Here is a 16,911-nt window from a genome sequence, read left to right as displayed (position 1 = left end):
GCTCTGTGTCCATGTCAGCTCTTAACACTCTCTTTGCTTGTTCTGTTCCATCTGATCTGGTTTTATTTTGCCTCAGTAAGGTCTTCACTGGTTGTACCCAGGCTGCCTGGGAAAGGAATTACCCTTGCACCTTTATCTAAGTGCTGAGCACATGTTTGCAAAATGCAAAATGCAGTCATATGTAATAGTAATCAGGTGTTTGAACTGCAGCAGTCCTGGGGCTCTAGTGCAGAACCAAAGCTCTGCAGTGCCAGTCTCTACAGAATTACTCTGTAAAAAGTTCATCAATCCACACCTCCATTCTTGCTTAAAAAAAACTAAACAAAATATCTGAAAAGAAAAAGGGAAGTAGAAGGAGGAAATGACAGGAAACACATGATAATCAGCACTAGTTGGGTCTAAATCAGAGCTGTATTTTTGTGTTTAGAGCCTGCAAGTTCACAGCATCCCCCAGTTCAATGCTACTCTGCAGGATGCAGTTCATGCAGCTGGCTTCATGGGATTCTTCCTTTCTCCAGGCAGGCTTTTAACAAAGGGACTTGTGCATTGCACAACCAGCAAAGCAGCCCAGGAACCAGGGAATTTATGTTTGGTATGAAATTTGTGAAGCTGAGGAAAGCACGTGAGGGCCCTTCCCAGCAGAGGGGAGACATTCAGACAGGGAAGAGGATATAAATTTTTAAGCTTGAGCAAAAAATCCTGTGTCTGAAACTATCTCCTTTGGGAGCCACAGCATCTCTCAAAAATTATTCTTCTGGGAAAAAAAGGGACTCAGAGCTTAGATGATTTTTTTTTTTTTTTTTTTTTTTTTTTTTTTTTTTTTTTTTTTTGTGGGAGCAATGAGTTTACATGCTCAGAAGCTGAGATATCCTTGTCATCAAGGTCTCTCACTTTCCTGGCAAGTGCTGCAAGTGTTAAGCTACTGCTGAAAAGTTCACCCTAACATATTCTGGTAACTGAATCCAAGGCAAATCAAGCAATCATCTAAGCTCAGCTTGGAAAGCAGTCTCAGATAACTCAGATATAGACATGTTTCTCAAATTCTGGTCAAGAGGAAAGTGGTTGTGCACTCCACAACCTGAGCACACTCAGGGCAAAACCTTAGGGTTTTTAAGGGGACTTTCTGCCCCAGAAAGGAGGCAAGATTTTGCCTAGGGTCCTAAATCAGGTCTGGCAGAGTTTCCCTGACTTTCTGCTTGGAGCACTGGTGCACCAACTCTGTTTAAGCATCTTTCCAGGTGTAGAAATGCTTTGTGAAATGCACATTCCAGCCTGTATTTTCTGAAGATGGTTCATGTCACCTTCTGTTACATTTTATATGCCAGCAGTGCCTCCTTCACATCAGTAATTTCCCTCATTTCAGCAGACAATAGTATGTTTCTTCTGACACAGAGAATACTTAAGTATTTGCTTTCAGAATCTATTAATAAGGACTAGTTAAAAGTACCTGGAACTCTCTGATGCTGTCAAGACAACCCACAGGCACTGCTAGGCCATCAGTTCACAAAACATCATCCTCTGTAAAGGCACAACCAACACCTGCACCAGGATGCTGCAGTGCCTGGGTTCACACCCTCTTCCTGACAGCCCCAGTGCTGACAACCAGCAGTGGGTGATACCCAGGTGTTACCAACCAACACAGAACCAGCAAAGAGGTGACACCTGAAAATTCAAGCCTCTCATTTTGTTCTCTTAATTGAAGAAAAGTTGATGAACAATCATCATAAAAAAGAGGGGGGAGAAGCTGGGTTATCAAATTATACCAGCTAGCCAATTGTCTCAGGTACAGCAGAATTTTTCCTTTTGTGTTTCCTCCAATCCCCTCTTGTTTGACTGGATCTATCTGTGATGGTAAATACTAATTTCTGATGGCTGTTTTCCCAGGTGCATTCAGATCTCAACACTTCCCTTCACAAACGTAGCAAGCACATTAATGCATCATTTTCTTTTATGATTTTAAGGAGGCAAACAGTTCCCACACCATGCCCAGGAGACAATCTTCTCATGCTATAAAAGCCTTGCAGGAATGAAGTAAAAGGTTCACAACAGTGTGCAAAAAGATCTGAATTACCTCACCACCTTTTTTGCAGCTCAAGCATTTGCAAAGACAAAGGTTTGTGTTCTGGGGTTCTCCTGGATTGCTTACAATTCTTTATAACCCTGCCACTACCTTCAGGTGTAACCCTACGTACTGGCAAAGAGCAGCACAGACTCTTGCCAGCTCTCCAATCTGTCATTTGGCATGTAGTAGTGAGCACATGGGTGCTAAGAAGGGCAGTGCCAAAATTGCCTTTGCCAAAAAATTTGAAAAGCTGCTGTCCCAAAGCATTATGCAAGTCTCCACCTTACTACAAGCACGACCTGATCCTTGAATGGGGCAGTAAGACACAAAGCATTGCTCTGCAGAGTTGTACCAAAGGGCTAAGGTACAGGGAAAGAAACAGCACTGACTGCCTCAGGGAATCCATTCCTGAATTACACCATCCCTGGAGTGAGAGCTGGTTTCTAGTGGCTGCAATAACTGATACTCAGGGCTTCAAAGAAAGGCAAAAACCCCTTGTGCAGTGGCTTGGTGGCTCTGACCTCAGGGTTTGAAGACTAAGGAGACTTTCAGCTGCTCTGAATGAGGAGGAGAGAGGGAAGGAAAATATAATGATTGTTCCACCTGGGAGCACAGACATGAACCTGCAAAGGCAGAATCAGATCAATGGCCTACACTGGAAGGGACCTTAGAGATCATCTACTCCAACCTCCCTGCCATGGGCAGGGATGGCTCTCATCTAGAGAGTGGAGCCACTTGTACCTTGCTGCCCTGGGTTTGTGCTTGGCCAAATGCATGGCATGTAGTTGTCATGAAGGAGACATAAACTGGAAGGCAGAAAATTCACTACTACAATTACTGAAGAAGAGAACAGGATGGTTTCATTTCTTCACCCCAAAGGAAGATCACTGAGCAGGTAGAACATAAGAAAAATGCATTTGCTATACTTCTATGTAATGGTGTGCCTCAGAGTAGGCCAGAATTATTTTAAGGAAAGATTGTCTGACTTTGCATTTATCCACCTGTCTATCTCTTTAACTTATCCTGCAGTAATCACTAACAAAAGCCTTTGGAAGTGTTTAAGCTGGGAGAGGTAACAGAAACCAGCAGACAACTGAACATCAACCTTCACCTAATATTAAGGGTCAGATAATACTAGGAACATTTACGTTTTTTTTTTCATCTGAGAAAGACTCTTGTCTTTCACAAGTGAAGTAGATTCACTTAGTCTGAGCAGGTTTCAGCAGCTGTTTAACAATTGGAATTGTTAAAATTAGGAAATGAAGGATGTGGTAATTTACACTTCCCAGAGAGCAAGCAAGATTTACTCTATCTGGAAGATTTGGCTACTCTGGAAAAGCCCAAAGCAGCAGCAAGCAACGTCAAGAGAAGTTATGGTGTCTATCAGACAGAACTTTCAGACCAAAAGAGCAATTAAGTTTAACATTTTTAATTCTCTCGTGGTTTCAGGGAGTTGGGGTGTATCCAGACAATGAGATGGTGAATTTGCCAGCTCTGGCAAATTCATACATATAGATGTTTCATAGAATCATAGAGTAATTTGGGCTGGAAGTGACCTTTAAAGGTCATCTACTGCAACCCCACTGCAATGAGCAGGGATGTCTTCACCTAGATCAGGTTGCTCAGAGTTCTGTCCAGAATGACCTTAAATATTCCCAGGGAGGGAGCTTATAGCCCTTCTCTGGACAACCTGTGCCAGTTTCACCACCTCAATCCCAAAAATGTCTTCCTTATAACGAGTCTAAATCAAATTTCCCATCTTTTAGTTTAAAACCATCACCCCTCTTCCTATCACAACAGGCCCTGCTAACAAGTTTGTCCCCATCTTTCATAAAAAAAACCCTTTAAGTATTGAAAAGCTGCAGTAAGGCCTCCCTGGAGCCTTTTCTTCTCCAGACTGGAAAATCCCAACTCTCTCAGTCTTTTGGCATAGAAGAGGTGTTCCACCCCTCTGATCAACTTTGTGACCTCCTCTGGACCCACTCCAATGGGTCCATGTCTTTCGTTCTTCCTTTCTCTGAAGCAACAATGGTTAAAACACCTTTGCAGCCGGTGTTGGTCTCGACTGGTATAATTTTCTTCATAGCAGCTACTATGGGGCTGTGCTTTGGATTTGTGCTGAAAACAGTGTTGATAACACAGAATTGTTTTCAAAGAGTTGCAGCCAATGGCTTGATGTCCAAACGGAGAATGGAGACCAGTGCTGTCTGGCATTCCTCAGAGATTGGTACTAGGACCAGATGTTTAACATTTTTGTTGGCAACATGGATGGAAAAATTGAGTGCACCCTCAGCAAGTTTGCTGATGACACCAAGCCAACACTCCATGCAACACATCACCTCTTCCATCTTGAAGAGATGGAGCCCAAAAGTCATGGACCAAATGAACTCAATGGGCATTTCTAGAGATTTTAGGGACATTTTACAATGGCTAATGGTGATTAGTTGCCAGCTGGGGCTAAACCACAAAAGTTCCCCATAGCATATTAGTGAGACTGTAAGGAATATCCTCTCCTTTTCCTCTCCATTTTTTTTCAACATTGTTCTTAACAGAGGAGTCTACAAATGCAACAAAGACCATACTTAGCATATGGAACAGAAACCTCTTCTTGAGGTTGTGTCAAATGCTGTTAACTCCACTTGTAGAACTTGTCACAGAAGGCAATTTCCTTGGTGTTTTAAACCTTCAAACTTCTTATTCTTCAAGCACATGACAGAGCACTCAGTACAGGGGTAGACAGGACTGCTCTCAGGTAGTGAGTGTTTACAGCCCTGAATTAGAGGTTATTTTCTGCCAAAGAGAGGCAAGAACCACTTTTCCCAGCTTGTTTTAAGGAAACACCTTTCATTTGTTGTAATACAGGTGGCCTGTTAGGTCAAATGAGCAAAATCCAAGCCTGCTACACAGAGTGTTAAAGCTCTGTCATTGTACTGTTCTCCTTTGACTGACACTGGATGATCTCCTGCTCCCAGTTACATGCTACAACTCCTTTCAAGTTGATGGACTTGCTGTTTAAAGGTGTAAATAAAGTGGACCTGGGTGTGAAACCTAAGTGCTACCTTTAACAAATGACACTTGTGTGTGGAGAGGGGACTGCTCTCCAAGTTAGGTTTTTCTAACCTGAGGTGAGATTATGTTTCACTGAGTCTCTCTCTGAGTGACTTCTGTTTAGTTTGTTATTATTTATCTGAGCTGCCTCCAGACTTAAGAGCCAAACACGCCCTGTAATTTGGTACTCGTCTGCCTCAGGGTATGATTAGGCTGGGATCAGATGAAAAAGATTCTGACTTCAGCTCCCATTATCTCAAGGAATTTCCGGCTGCAGGGATCTTGATTAGCAGACACATGATACTTCAGTGCAGGAAACAGCTTCTGATGAGCTCAGACAGAGTGAACTCCCCCCCCCCCTGCGAAGCGTGGATGGCCCCACCATGATGTCTCAACCATGAGAGATGATGGGATGAGCAGAAAGTGGTCACCAACAAAAAGTAGACGCCTATGAAATGACACCTGAAATAGCTCAAATACATGATGCCTCAAATATATAGCTTTCCATCGATGGTTTATCAATGATATTTGGCTTCTAGAGCTTTATGAAACGACTCATTCCCATTGCCTACCTTCATGTGCATGTGAAGACAAATTCAGCAATTACCCCTTAAATTCTTAAAGGAGAGCAGTCAAATAAACACCTTTTTCTAGCCCTGAGAAGGCATCATTCCACAACCTCATAAGAGGGAAAAGCCACAGTATCATGCACATACTGTAGGCTCTTTCAAGAGGCTGTTCAGGCCTCCACCTCTTCATTGCTCTTTGAAAAGAGCAGTAGTTTCCCATGGTTACATGTTTGTGGTGACAAGGTGGCTGCACTGAATATGAGCTAAAATCCTCATTCTAAACAAAGGTAACACAGGTGCCTAGTGTTATTTATCCTGCCTTTGGATACCTGAGAAATCCATTTGTCAGACATGAATGATATGTATTGGGTCTTCTACAGACCCAAGCTACTGTGAAAGGGCAGTTGGAAGCAGATGGGGTACTCTAGGATGTCTCTGATGGTGCTGGATAAAAGGCAACAGACATTAAGTTGAAACATGTAAAATTATAACTAGGTATTAGGAGAAAAATGTTTACTGGAAGGATGACCATACACTGGAGCAGGTTGCCCACAGAGGTGGAATCTCCACCCTAGAGTTGACTGGACACAGTCCTGAGAAAATTGATGCAAATCAGTTGGTTTGAATGGGGGTTGAACTAGACAACTGCTGAAGGTTCCTTTCAACCTAAATTACTCTGTGGATGCTCAAATGTCTCAAGCTGTCTTGCTCTAGGGATCAGCATAGCAACTAAGAAACAGCCCCAGAATCAGCCTTTCTTGACCAATCTGTGTAACCATACTCAAATTCCTGTGTAAACAAGGAACTTGAGCTTCAAAGTAGAAGTGCCTGACCACTGCTGATGTCTCTACATCTCAGAGGTTGGAATTATAGATTTGATCTCAGAAGCAGAGCACAAATGATCATAAATGTGTATATCTTTACCTTGAGAAGGTAAATATATACCTGTTCCACTTCCCAGCTGAGAAGAGCCCTTAGGCAAACCCAAAGGAACAGCACAGCACATGATTCTCTGTAAACAGCAATGCACACCATGAACGTGTTGGGGTTTTTTGGTGTAGCAGGAGTAAAGTCAATGCTCATTTGTGGGCTCTGACACATGAAAAAGCTGTCACAAGGCAATATGTCACAATCTATCACTGTTCTGCTCTAGCTGCCTACAGCACCCCTCCACACGAGTTTACCAAATCCAAGTTAGCAACGGCTGTGCACCAACTTGCAATCATGCTGATGCCTTTGGTCTCTGATCCCGTCTACCCCTGCTGTCCTGCAGGCTACCAAGGTCACGGATGACTTATTTCAAGTTGAGGGCATCCTACAAACAATGTTAGCATCTTGAACCAGGAGATACAAGAATATGGTGTTCCACCAACACATTCAAAGTCAGGTCATGATCCTTTTGATATTATACAGATGGGGTCTACTTTGTATCTTAGGCTGGATTACTCCTTCTCTTCACGTTCGAAGAATTTCACAGAGTTTTGGTTGGATGTTTTTTTCCATGGAAACTGGGATTATCCCTGACTTTATTTAACATATTTTTACACATCTGATGTGATGAAATTTATTGCTGCCCTGTGTCAGCTGTAAATAGGAAAGAGGAGCACTGTAATACTCAGTTTCACGTGAGGCAAAAAGAGACCTTTCTTTTACAGTGTGCATTCTTTGTATGGCTCTCCATTTTTTCCCATCTTTTCTAAAGGGATAATTTGGTTCATTTGCCTTGCCAGATGTGCAGAACTATTTTAAATATTGAATCAGAATTCCAGTTGCTGTGAAGCAGATAATCACAATCTTGGCTCAGTTTTTTTTGGTTTTGGTAACTGCACTTTTCCTCTGAATATGATAAACTGGAGGCTTGCAAAATGGAGTCTCCACTTCACAGTCTGTGTCCAGGCCCAGACTTGTGGTTTACAAAGCCTTTTGCTGAGTGACAACAAAACAAATTATGCAGTCTCCCTTATGCCTTAAATTTAATATCTCATCTCCTGCCCTCTAATTCAAACCTTCACACTGCACCAGGGTTTCCTTTGTAATGAGATAACTCTGAATATTAAGTTTGCATTATGCAGGGCTGTTGTTCACATGCCTGACATCATTACATATGGAACTGTAATCAATAAAACATGGTTTGAGAGGGATTGGGTGGCTTGTGGGCATAAGGATCAGTCACCGAAGCCTCTAAGTTTCTGAAAAACACCCACTCCAAGTCAGTAGTGACCTACCAGAGAGCCTTGATGAAAACCTCAGGCAGAGAGGCCAAAGTTTGAACAGTCAGGGACATTGGCTCTCTGAAGTGGTCCCATCGTGTCACTGCTGAGCCATACAGCTGGGGTGGAGTGATAGGATGAGAGCACAGCTCCTGACTGCTCTCTGGTATATGAGCTTGATTTGAGGATAAACAAACCTCCCTCTTCAGCCCCGGCACCCCAAGTTCAAAATCCACTTCATTTGAATTCAAATCCACTCAGCCTGGCAGACTTCACTGCCTCTTCCCCACCAGCTGGTAAACAAACAATCTGCCCTGCGGAATCGAGCCCAGCTGCCTGCTCCCCGGGCAAGGGTTACAGGCTCTCTGAAGCCAGACAGATCACATGTGCTCATCTCCTACCTCCATCGTTGTCTTTCCCGTCCCCACACGCTGTCTCCATGGAAGTGTCACATCCTGCTCCTCTCCAGCCCAGCTGGCAGACACAGTGCCACCCGTTCATGTCCAGTGTGCATCTGCCGTTGCCATTACACAAGCCAGGACATCCCTCTGCAAGGCAAACAGCCACATGTTCAAATGCACTGCAAAGAGGAAGCAACCTTTAAAGAGGTGAATTCAATAGGTTTTTTTCCCCTTTGCCTTCAGTTTATTTCTCCACTCTCACTTGGTGCCTTCCCACCTGGAGTGAAATGTCCTGGTTCAATCTCAGAATGGTGGGGACCACTCAATGGGGCTGCTGTCTCCCAGCAGCACAGCCCCACTAATTAGGTTGAGGGAATGGTGAGCTTCAGGAAATCAATGAGATTTTTCCTGCTTTGCTGGTTGTAAAACCCACTCCCTCTCTTGCTTTGCAAGACTGAGATGTGGGGTTACCTAAAATGCATGTAGGGTTAAAGTTCCCCACACTCAGTGGGGAAAGCAGATGCCTTTCAGGCCTTAGTCTGGTAAGAATTTGAGGTTGGCTGGAAAAGGACAGCACTTCCTATGTTGTAAAAGACTTGGACAACACCCAACTTCTTAACTGTGGTTGTTTTGGGTGGGAAACATCTCATCTGGCTACAATTCATCTGTAAGGGAGTTACTTTCAACTCTCTCAATAGTAAGCAGAGAAAAAGACTGTCCCATGGCATGAAATGTTTTTCTTTTCTGATGGCCTCTCACCAAGGTTTCTGTCCTTTATTTTTTTCTTTTTTTGCCCAAGAAAATAGCAGTGTAATTTCCACAGTAAGCTGTGTTGTGAGGGATGCTGCTTAGCTTATACAGTTCTGGGGGCCTTCTACCTGAGGAGCTCAAAAAGCTTTAATGAGAACCAGTGAGAAATGTAAGCCACATTTTACAGCTTAGGAAACTAAAGTACAAGGGATTGAAGTGACAAGGTCACTCAGCAGGACCCATTATCCTGGGAACACAACTGTCTTCCAGAGGCCTGTTTTAAGGTCCTCTCCATTTAAACATTTGTTGTGCAATCCTGCCACATAATTTGAATTGCTTCAGGACCTCAGCTTTGCAACACAGGTTTGCTTGTGAAGCTGTGCAAACAACACAGACTTCTGCTGCCATAAAGGGTTAGAGTTAAATGGTGAAGAGTACTGAAAGGTGTGGGTCATTCCAACATCTGGCTGACCACTTGATGGACAAGGGTCTGCCCAAGAAGTGCTGGGACATCACATCATGTCAGTGTCTGTCCTGGGCTTGGGACTTGTCCCTTAGGACTGTCCCTCAATAAAAAAAGAAAGAAAAAGTCAACTTAGTATTTTTTCTAGGATTGTTTTCTAACAAGTAACAAAGGTGGTAAGGAAAAGTCCTCTAAAAGGATCTGAAAAAAAAAATCATATATACTTATTGTTTTTCAGTCTTGTCCAATGTGTATTTTTTTTGGAGGATGGGAATATAAAGTATGTGCCTATGTGTGAGCATGCTTATGTGTATTTTGGCATTGAGACACTATATTAGTATTTACATACTACAGAAGAGCTATCTATAGGCAAGGTTACTTGCAATTATCCATTTTTATATCCTGCCCTCAGTTACTTAGAACAGAGCCAAACTTTTAACAATTTAATCAGTTCTTTTGGTTTTTTGTTTATTGTTTTTTTATTTTTATTTTGCTAGCGATGATTTATGTGTTTGTTCCCTTTACCTTTTTTCAGTACAATCTGGAAGCATACAGCTGTTTTGGAGAATGAGAGAGGAAGAAGTATACTGTTAAAAACGCCTGTTAAAATTATTTAGCTAGCTAGGTAATCATACTGTGGGACAGATAAATTCAGTTTGGATTGGACCATCCTGGCAGTGGATATGACACTTTCCCCACTTTATAAATCTGCCTGAATGTACCTAGATGAAACAACTCTGAAGAAATCTCACTCTCTGTGTATTCTGCATGGCTCAATTAGAGCTTGGCTGCACCAACACTTCACACACGTCATGTTTTTACTGCTTGGACTCTTTGTAACCCTAATAAGTTCTTTTCTATCCTTCAGTTTCAGAATCTGACCAAGAAACTCCTTGCAAAGGTGCTGCAGTGTTGGCCTGGACAAGAGGGCAGTGAGAACCAAGAAGAGCTGGGTAATGAGGAGTGGAATACCCCACTGGAGAAGGATAAGAGAAGGGTTCAGTACCTCCAGCTGTTCAGTACCTCCAGTTCAGTACCAGACAAGTAGTGTTTAATCTCTAGAGCAGACTCTTACTTTTTGCAAGGGGAAAAAGACAGGTTTTAAAAGTTTTTGTTGGGAGCTTAAGACAAAAAGTCTCCTGGGTTTGTTTCCAAAAGATGTAGGAACAGCTCCAAATCCTGGAAATGGTTTAAGTTAGGGCTATGAGGTTTCACGTGAATAAAATTGAGAGGGAAAAGAGGGATTTAGTTTTACTGTTTTTGTTTTAATAATATTTTTCATTCCATAATGTCTGGGACAAAGATCTCAAAACCAAAAATTTAATATTATTGCATAAAAAAGTAATAATCAGTCACTGTAGCGACTGATGACTTGCTTTGCAACTATAATTAGGGTGGGAGAACCTCCCGTATCTGAAGAAATGAGAAGAGTTTTATTTGTCTACTCTAGCAGAACAAAGGCTGAAAAATATTGTGATTGTTTTCCACAAATTCATGAAACAGATTAACAGTGAGAAGGGAAAACATCTATTTAAGGTAAAGAGAATAATGCTGGCATAAGAACAAAAGGACATAAGCCGAGCATGGATAAATACTGGTTGGAAATTTGAAAGAAAAGTGAGTAATTTTCTAGGATCAAAGGAACAGAGTTTTGGAGGAGCCTCCCTGTAGGTTCATTAAGGAGAAGAAGCCTCATTAATCTATCCACAGAGCTTGGTAGATTTATATAGTTTTACACAATGTAGTTGTCCTTGACAGCAGAAGACTGGACTGTAGCTGAGGAGACCTCTTTCAGTCCTATGTCTTTGAATGCTGTGTGCAACTCCTTGTTCACATGAAATGGGTTTGAGATTATCTGCATGGACTTTCATAATTTCTTTTGAAGCTTCTTTGTCTGGACCCAGAGAAACTAAGTCAAGATCTCAGAAGGTGGACAGAGGAAAAGCATCAGTCAGGAGAGGAAAGATAAAAGAGAAAAACAATCTCATGAGTTTGCCTTCCTTAAGTGCCTGATCCTCTTCTTGACTATTAAGGGAAAGCAGTGTGATGAGATACAAGGATCTATGCTATAGATACCTAAACTGGGATAATTTAGGAAGTTCATCCCCTCCCACCAAGGACAGAATCATCCCTGGTTTTTAATGACATCTCTTCCAAGCAGCCAGAGAGAACTGTTTCCTAATGACATAACCTCTTCTTCACAGATCTGTGAATATCAAAACTTTCAGATATTAACCATTACATTACCAAGTACAGCAAAGTACCTATGCTGTGAGGATTAAGTTGTACCACTCCTAAGTCATGGGTTTGGGTAGGATAGCAGACAGGTTTCAGAAGCAATAAGAAACCATTAACAGAAAGCAACACAATTAAACAGCAGCTGTCAGAGGACTTGTGCCTTCAGAAAGCTGGAACACAACATGGTCATGAAGGCCAATATATCTCAGAGAATGGACCTATAAGCAGTATAATTTCAAAGCTGGTTCACTAAAGACTTGACCAACACTAACACTACAGAGACAGCAAAGTACAGTACTGTCCATTCCACAGCCAGTGAATTTCAAAGCACTTGACAAAAAGACAATACAAATAAATTCTATCCCATCCTTGCCCCCCCATGCTGGGGAACAAAGCTAAAAGGTCATCTTGTCTCCAAAGTGCTTCAGAATATCAACACAGCAGGATGGCTTAATCCTCACAGATTTACACCACCAGAGTCTTGCAGCTCTGATTTCTCATAGTCACTAATGATCCATTGTTCCTTTTTGGTTTCAGTAACTGTATTTGTGTGATTAAGAGAATTCGATATATGAACAGGGCTTTTCAAGGGAGGGGAGACTTTTCAAACTCCCTTTATTGAAGTTTTCAACTGAAGCACATGAAAGCACTGCTGAAAGATGACGATGCTTTAAGACATTTGCAAAGATGTCAGGTCTGTCATGCAAGAGACAACACAGACCAAGGAAGAAACAGAAAAAGTGAACTAATTTTGAAGTTGACAAGAAAGGAATATCAAAGTCAAAGGAGACTGTCACCAGAGTAAGAAATTATCCTGCCATAAGATTGTTGGGAAAACAATCTGATCTTAATGATCTCCACAGTTCCAGCCTTCTCTCATTAGTCCAATTATAAACAATGTTCAGTGGGCATTTTCCTCAAGCCAAGCCTCATTGCCACTTGAAACTGCAGTTGAAAGATAAAGCTACTATCTTTCCTCCGTTGTCAGTAGCAAGCACTGATGGATGTTCTAGCAAGAGCCAAAAGACAGTGGTTGAGCTCTGAAATGAGGAGGACATGGCTGACTGCATTGTGTAAAGATGCAGCAATCAGTAAGTGACGAGCAGAAGTTCTGTAGGGAAGGATCAGAGCATCAACTAATCCCTGTAGATTTTGAGAAAAGAGGTGAAGTGTCCTGAAAAACACTCAGTGCTTAAAGTATCACCATGATGGTTTTTGATGGTGGGAATGCAGAAACCTTTAATCTGATGCATGCTGTAAAAGGAATATTGAAAAGTTACTTGCCAGATATTCTATTGCTTACAACTGTATAAATGAGGGAATTGGCTGCAGTCAGACCTTGGTTGCTCACTGCTTCTCAGACTTCAAAGGATCCCAAATAAGTCACCTTGCAGCCTGACATTAATGCTGAGCAGCATCTTTCCATGTCAGACTAGTTGTTTATATGCCTCACTGCGGTGCTAATGTGGCTATTTTTTTAAGAGTGAGAATTTATAACCAACAGTAGAAATTAATTAACCTGATGTATTCTCAGCTGCAATGGTATTCTGGATGGAGAAGCTCTCTCTAAAATCAAAACCTCTGTAAGAGCAGGGACCTCTTTTAATTTTAAGTATTATCAGTATTAATTAGGCATTAGTCTAGAAAACTCTGTTCCAATTCTACTTAGAGCTTCTTGGTTTAATCATGCTGATATTTGCTCTTGAAACTTGCTCTCCAATTTAGAAACAATCCTGCATCTTCTCTGACTTGCTGGTTTACTGTAAAGCTGTTGGAAAGATTCAGCACTAAGTTAGGTTCACCCTTGACAACACAGGATTACTGGCAACAGATTTTAACCAGAAAAATGTTAATAATTAAGAAAGCCAAAAGGGCATGACTAATTTAGTTTTTAAGAATGCACACCATGCAATTAGACAAGCAAAAAACATGTACTTTTAATGTTCAGGTATTGCTAATCTTTCTAAAAGAGTCCATGCATGGGAAGAGGCAATCTTTTATTCTTAGTATGTTGCTGGACCTGCCACCCACTGAAACACTCAGTAACTATAATCTGTCCTTATTCTTGAGCAAAATTGTGGGTCAAAAGGCTATCCAGAGGAGCAATGACAGATAGAGAAGATTTCATTAAAAAAATCTGGGCCACTGAATCAGCAAATCAGTACTGAAGGCCCCAGGACCCAGGCTCTGCAGGCTGATTTCTCATCTTTTCTATCATCCCCTTGGTGTTTCTCTGCTACCCTTTGATCCAACCTCCTCCAATATGAATTGAGATTAAAAGGAGCAGTGCTGGGGTTTTGAAATGCAGGAAACTGAGATGTGGAACATGAAGAGGAGATTCTGACCACTCTCCCTTTTGATAGCCCATTTCTTCTCCTCAGGATTCAACCACTATTACTCCATAAGACCACAAGTGATCCACTCTCCTTAATTAAGAAGAATATTTATTTTTCTCCTAATTTTAAATAAAGTCAAGCATATTTTACTGATGCTAAGCAATAAGGTAAAACTAACTAGCATTAAAGAATCCACTGATCTATATTAGGGGTCCAGGACAGCTAGCAGCTGCTGCACTACACTGAAGACAAAAGACTCTTTGTTTAAACTGTGGGCAGTTCCTTATCATTAATATTTCTTTGCTTTTTCAATGTTTTCCCCTCTTTGTGATTGTTCCTGAACCTGCCTTTAAGCCTCAGTGGAAGCGAGATAAAAACATTAGGCTGTACATTCATCAGAGAAGTGAAGTCAGCAGGGCAACCTCATTTCTTGTCACACCACAAGAGCCCTATATAGCAGAGACTTTATATTAACTGTTCACCAGACACATATTTGGGTGTAACTGTCCTTCTTCATCAGCCTCTCACAGCTGCTATTTCTGATTGCTCACAACCTGAAAGTGAGGGTAATGCTATGGAAGAAATTGATTTGTTCAACCTGATTTTTTGGTTTGTTTAACCACCAAACATATGATGTTATGAGGTGTCCACACTGTGCTGCTGTTAGTGTCAAATCAGCCATGTAGAAAGATATTTGTGTCCAGCTCAGTCAGATTTACTGTCAGATTGTTGTATTTAACTACCTGTGTGCTATTTCAATATTTTAGAAAGTTAAATGCATGGTGGAATTGTCTATTTCTGTTTAAAAGTCCTACATTGATTTATCTCATTGCTCTCTGAAACAACAGATTGTTTTTTTTAAGATAGCAGATTACCTCTAGTCTGTAAGAGCTCAATGTCTTGTCTTCTCTGTTGGAGAAAGACCTGGGTTCTAGATTTGCTTTACATTTACAAATAGGAACATAGGGTTGAATTTAATTGTAGTGTAGTCACCAATTTCAATAGATTTTGCAGATTTACACAACCAGAGGCTTTGAGGTCACAACTTTCTTTGTATTAAAAAAAGATAAATAACATTATTACTCAAAGCTCCCATGTAAGACTTAACAGTTATGGATCAAAAACATGAAGACTCCAGACAGAAAGTGCACTCACCTGCTTGTTACAAAATGAATCATAGACATTTAATTTAAACACATCACTATACACAGCTTCTGCTGTATTCACAGACACTTTTTTTTTCCTCCTGACTTCGCCTTACTGGGTGGGAGGGGTGAGGATGAGAGATGATTTGGAAGGGAGGGCAGGGACAAGGGGACAGGTAGGAACACTGATACGATGTAAACACAGGGTCACAGCACTTACAGAGGTATTTCCTACCTAAATGACTGGAAAGTTCACTCTTCCAGACATTAGGGAGCACTTTGGTGACAATGAGGAAGAGATGCAACCTCAACACAGCATGTTCATGGTGCATTTTTTTAAAAAAGAAACACAAAGACAATAGGAAAAATAGGAAGGAAGAGCATACCTTTCACTACCTTATCCAGATAGTGAGCTTGGGAGATAAAAGACAGGACATTTAAAGTAGGATTGAATAAGTGCATTGCAGCTCTACTACGAGACTGTGCAGGTGCTAGAAAGGCAAAGGAGAGTTTGCTGTGATATGAAAAGAAAAACCTTGATTATGAGGAGAGAAAAAAGGAAGAAGGGTGGAGCATAGCCCTCCTCAGTCACAGAGCTCAAGGAGGCTGTGTTCAGGCATCCAGAAATTCTTGCTCAATAAGATCAAGAAGAGAAACAAGAAAGTTTTCTCTCTATATATATTTATGAGTTTATATATATATATATATATATGCAAAAACATATATATGGCAGAATATTTTAACACTCTGCTCACAACAGGCTTCCTGTGTTTTACTGACTGCTTATCTTTTAATCAGAAAAAAAAAAAAAAAGTAATTTGAAAGTGCTCCACCTCACCTGATTGTCTTATATTTTTCCACTCAAAGAAGTACAGGTCTCCTGTGACCTTACCAGTCTGGGAGAGCCTTTCCCCTGGATCTTGAGAGTAATACCTTGCATTCATACAGCATCCTCTAGCCCCAGATCAAATTACTTTACAAATATTAAATTAACCTCATGGCAGCTCTACCAGATAGCTAAGTATTAATATACTCATTCCAAGGTAGGCTAAAGACAAAAGAAAAAAGAAAAAAAAAAAGTTATGGATGCAGTGGGAGCAGTCATGTGCCTAATTCCCATAGAACAGAATTTGGAAATTTAGAAGACCATCTTCCATTTGATTTTCTGGGGTCAAACAGAAAGATGGTGGCAAAGACACAAGCAGAAGCCAGGAGCCCTTCCCCAGCCAGCCCTGTGCATGCCAGCAGGCGGCACTCTCTATCCTAACAGTAACTCCTCTTTATTAATAAATAAAAGCCTCTGAGTCTTGCTTTGCTCTCTTTCATTACCAGCTTCAATGTTACTTCCCTTGTCCTCTTGTCTGCTCCCTGCAATCTCCCTCTCAGTTGTGCCCTTGTACCCTTTTGAAGAGGATTTTATTTCAGGTTGGTTCATGCTGACTGCCCACCATGGTGGCCACAGCCCTTGCAGGAATTATTTTTCTCTCCTATGAATACAATGCACCCATCAAAGCCCTCCTGTGACTGGGGTGGGCTGGGAGGATCAGAGCTAATCTAGTGTGGGGCAATTATGAGATTTGAGACTGAAATGAATTAATTATCCCCATGCAGTGGTAGTGATGCAGGAAGCATGGCATCACCATCTGCTTGGATGGATGTGTCTCTTGGATTTTGACATCCAGAGCAGCC

General features: G+C 41.4%; 1 protein-coding gene across 1 annotated transcript in view; it reads right to left on the bottom strand.

The window, feature by feature from the left end:
- Window positions 1-16,911, bottom strand: part of TENM4 (teneurin transmembrane protein 4) — a 358,077-nt gene that overhangs the window by 99,862 nt on the left and 241,304 nt on the right. Inside the window, exon 14 of the mRNA XM_030461389.1 lies at window positions 8,291-8,437. Coding sequence (XP_030317249.1) covers window positions 8,291-8,437 — 147 coding nt within the window. The remainder of the gene's footprint in view (window positions 1-8,290; window positions 8,438-16,911) is intronic.

Source organism: Calypte anna, chromosome 1 (genome assembly GCF_003957555.1).
Source record: "Calypte anna isolate BGI_N300 chromosome 1, bCalAnn1_v1.p, whole genome shotgun sequence".
NCBI classification, from domain to species: Eukaryota; Metazoa; Chordata; class Aves; order Apodiformes; family Trochilidae; genus Calypte; species Calypte anna.
The sequence above is the reverse complement of the archived record's forward strand: the minus strand, read 5'-3'. Positions and strand labels throughout refer to the sequence as shown.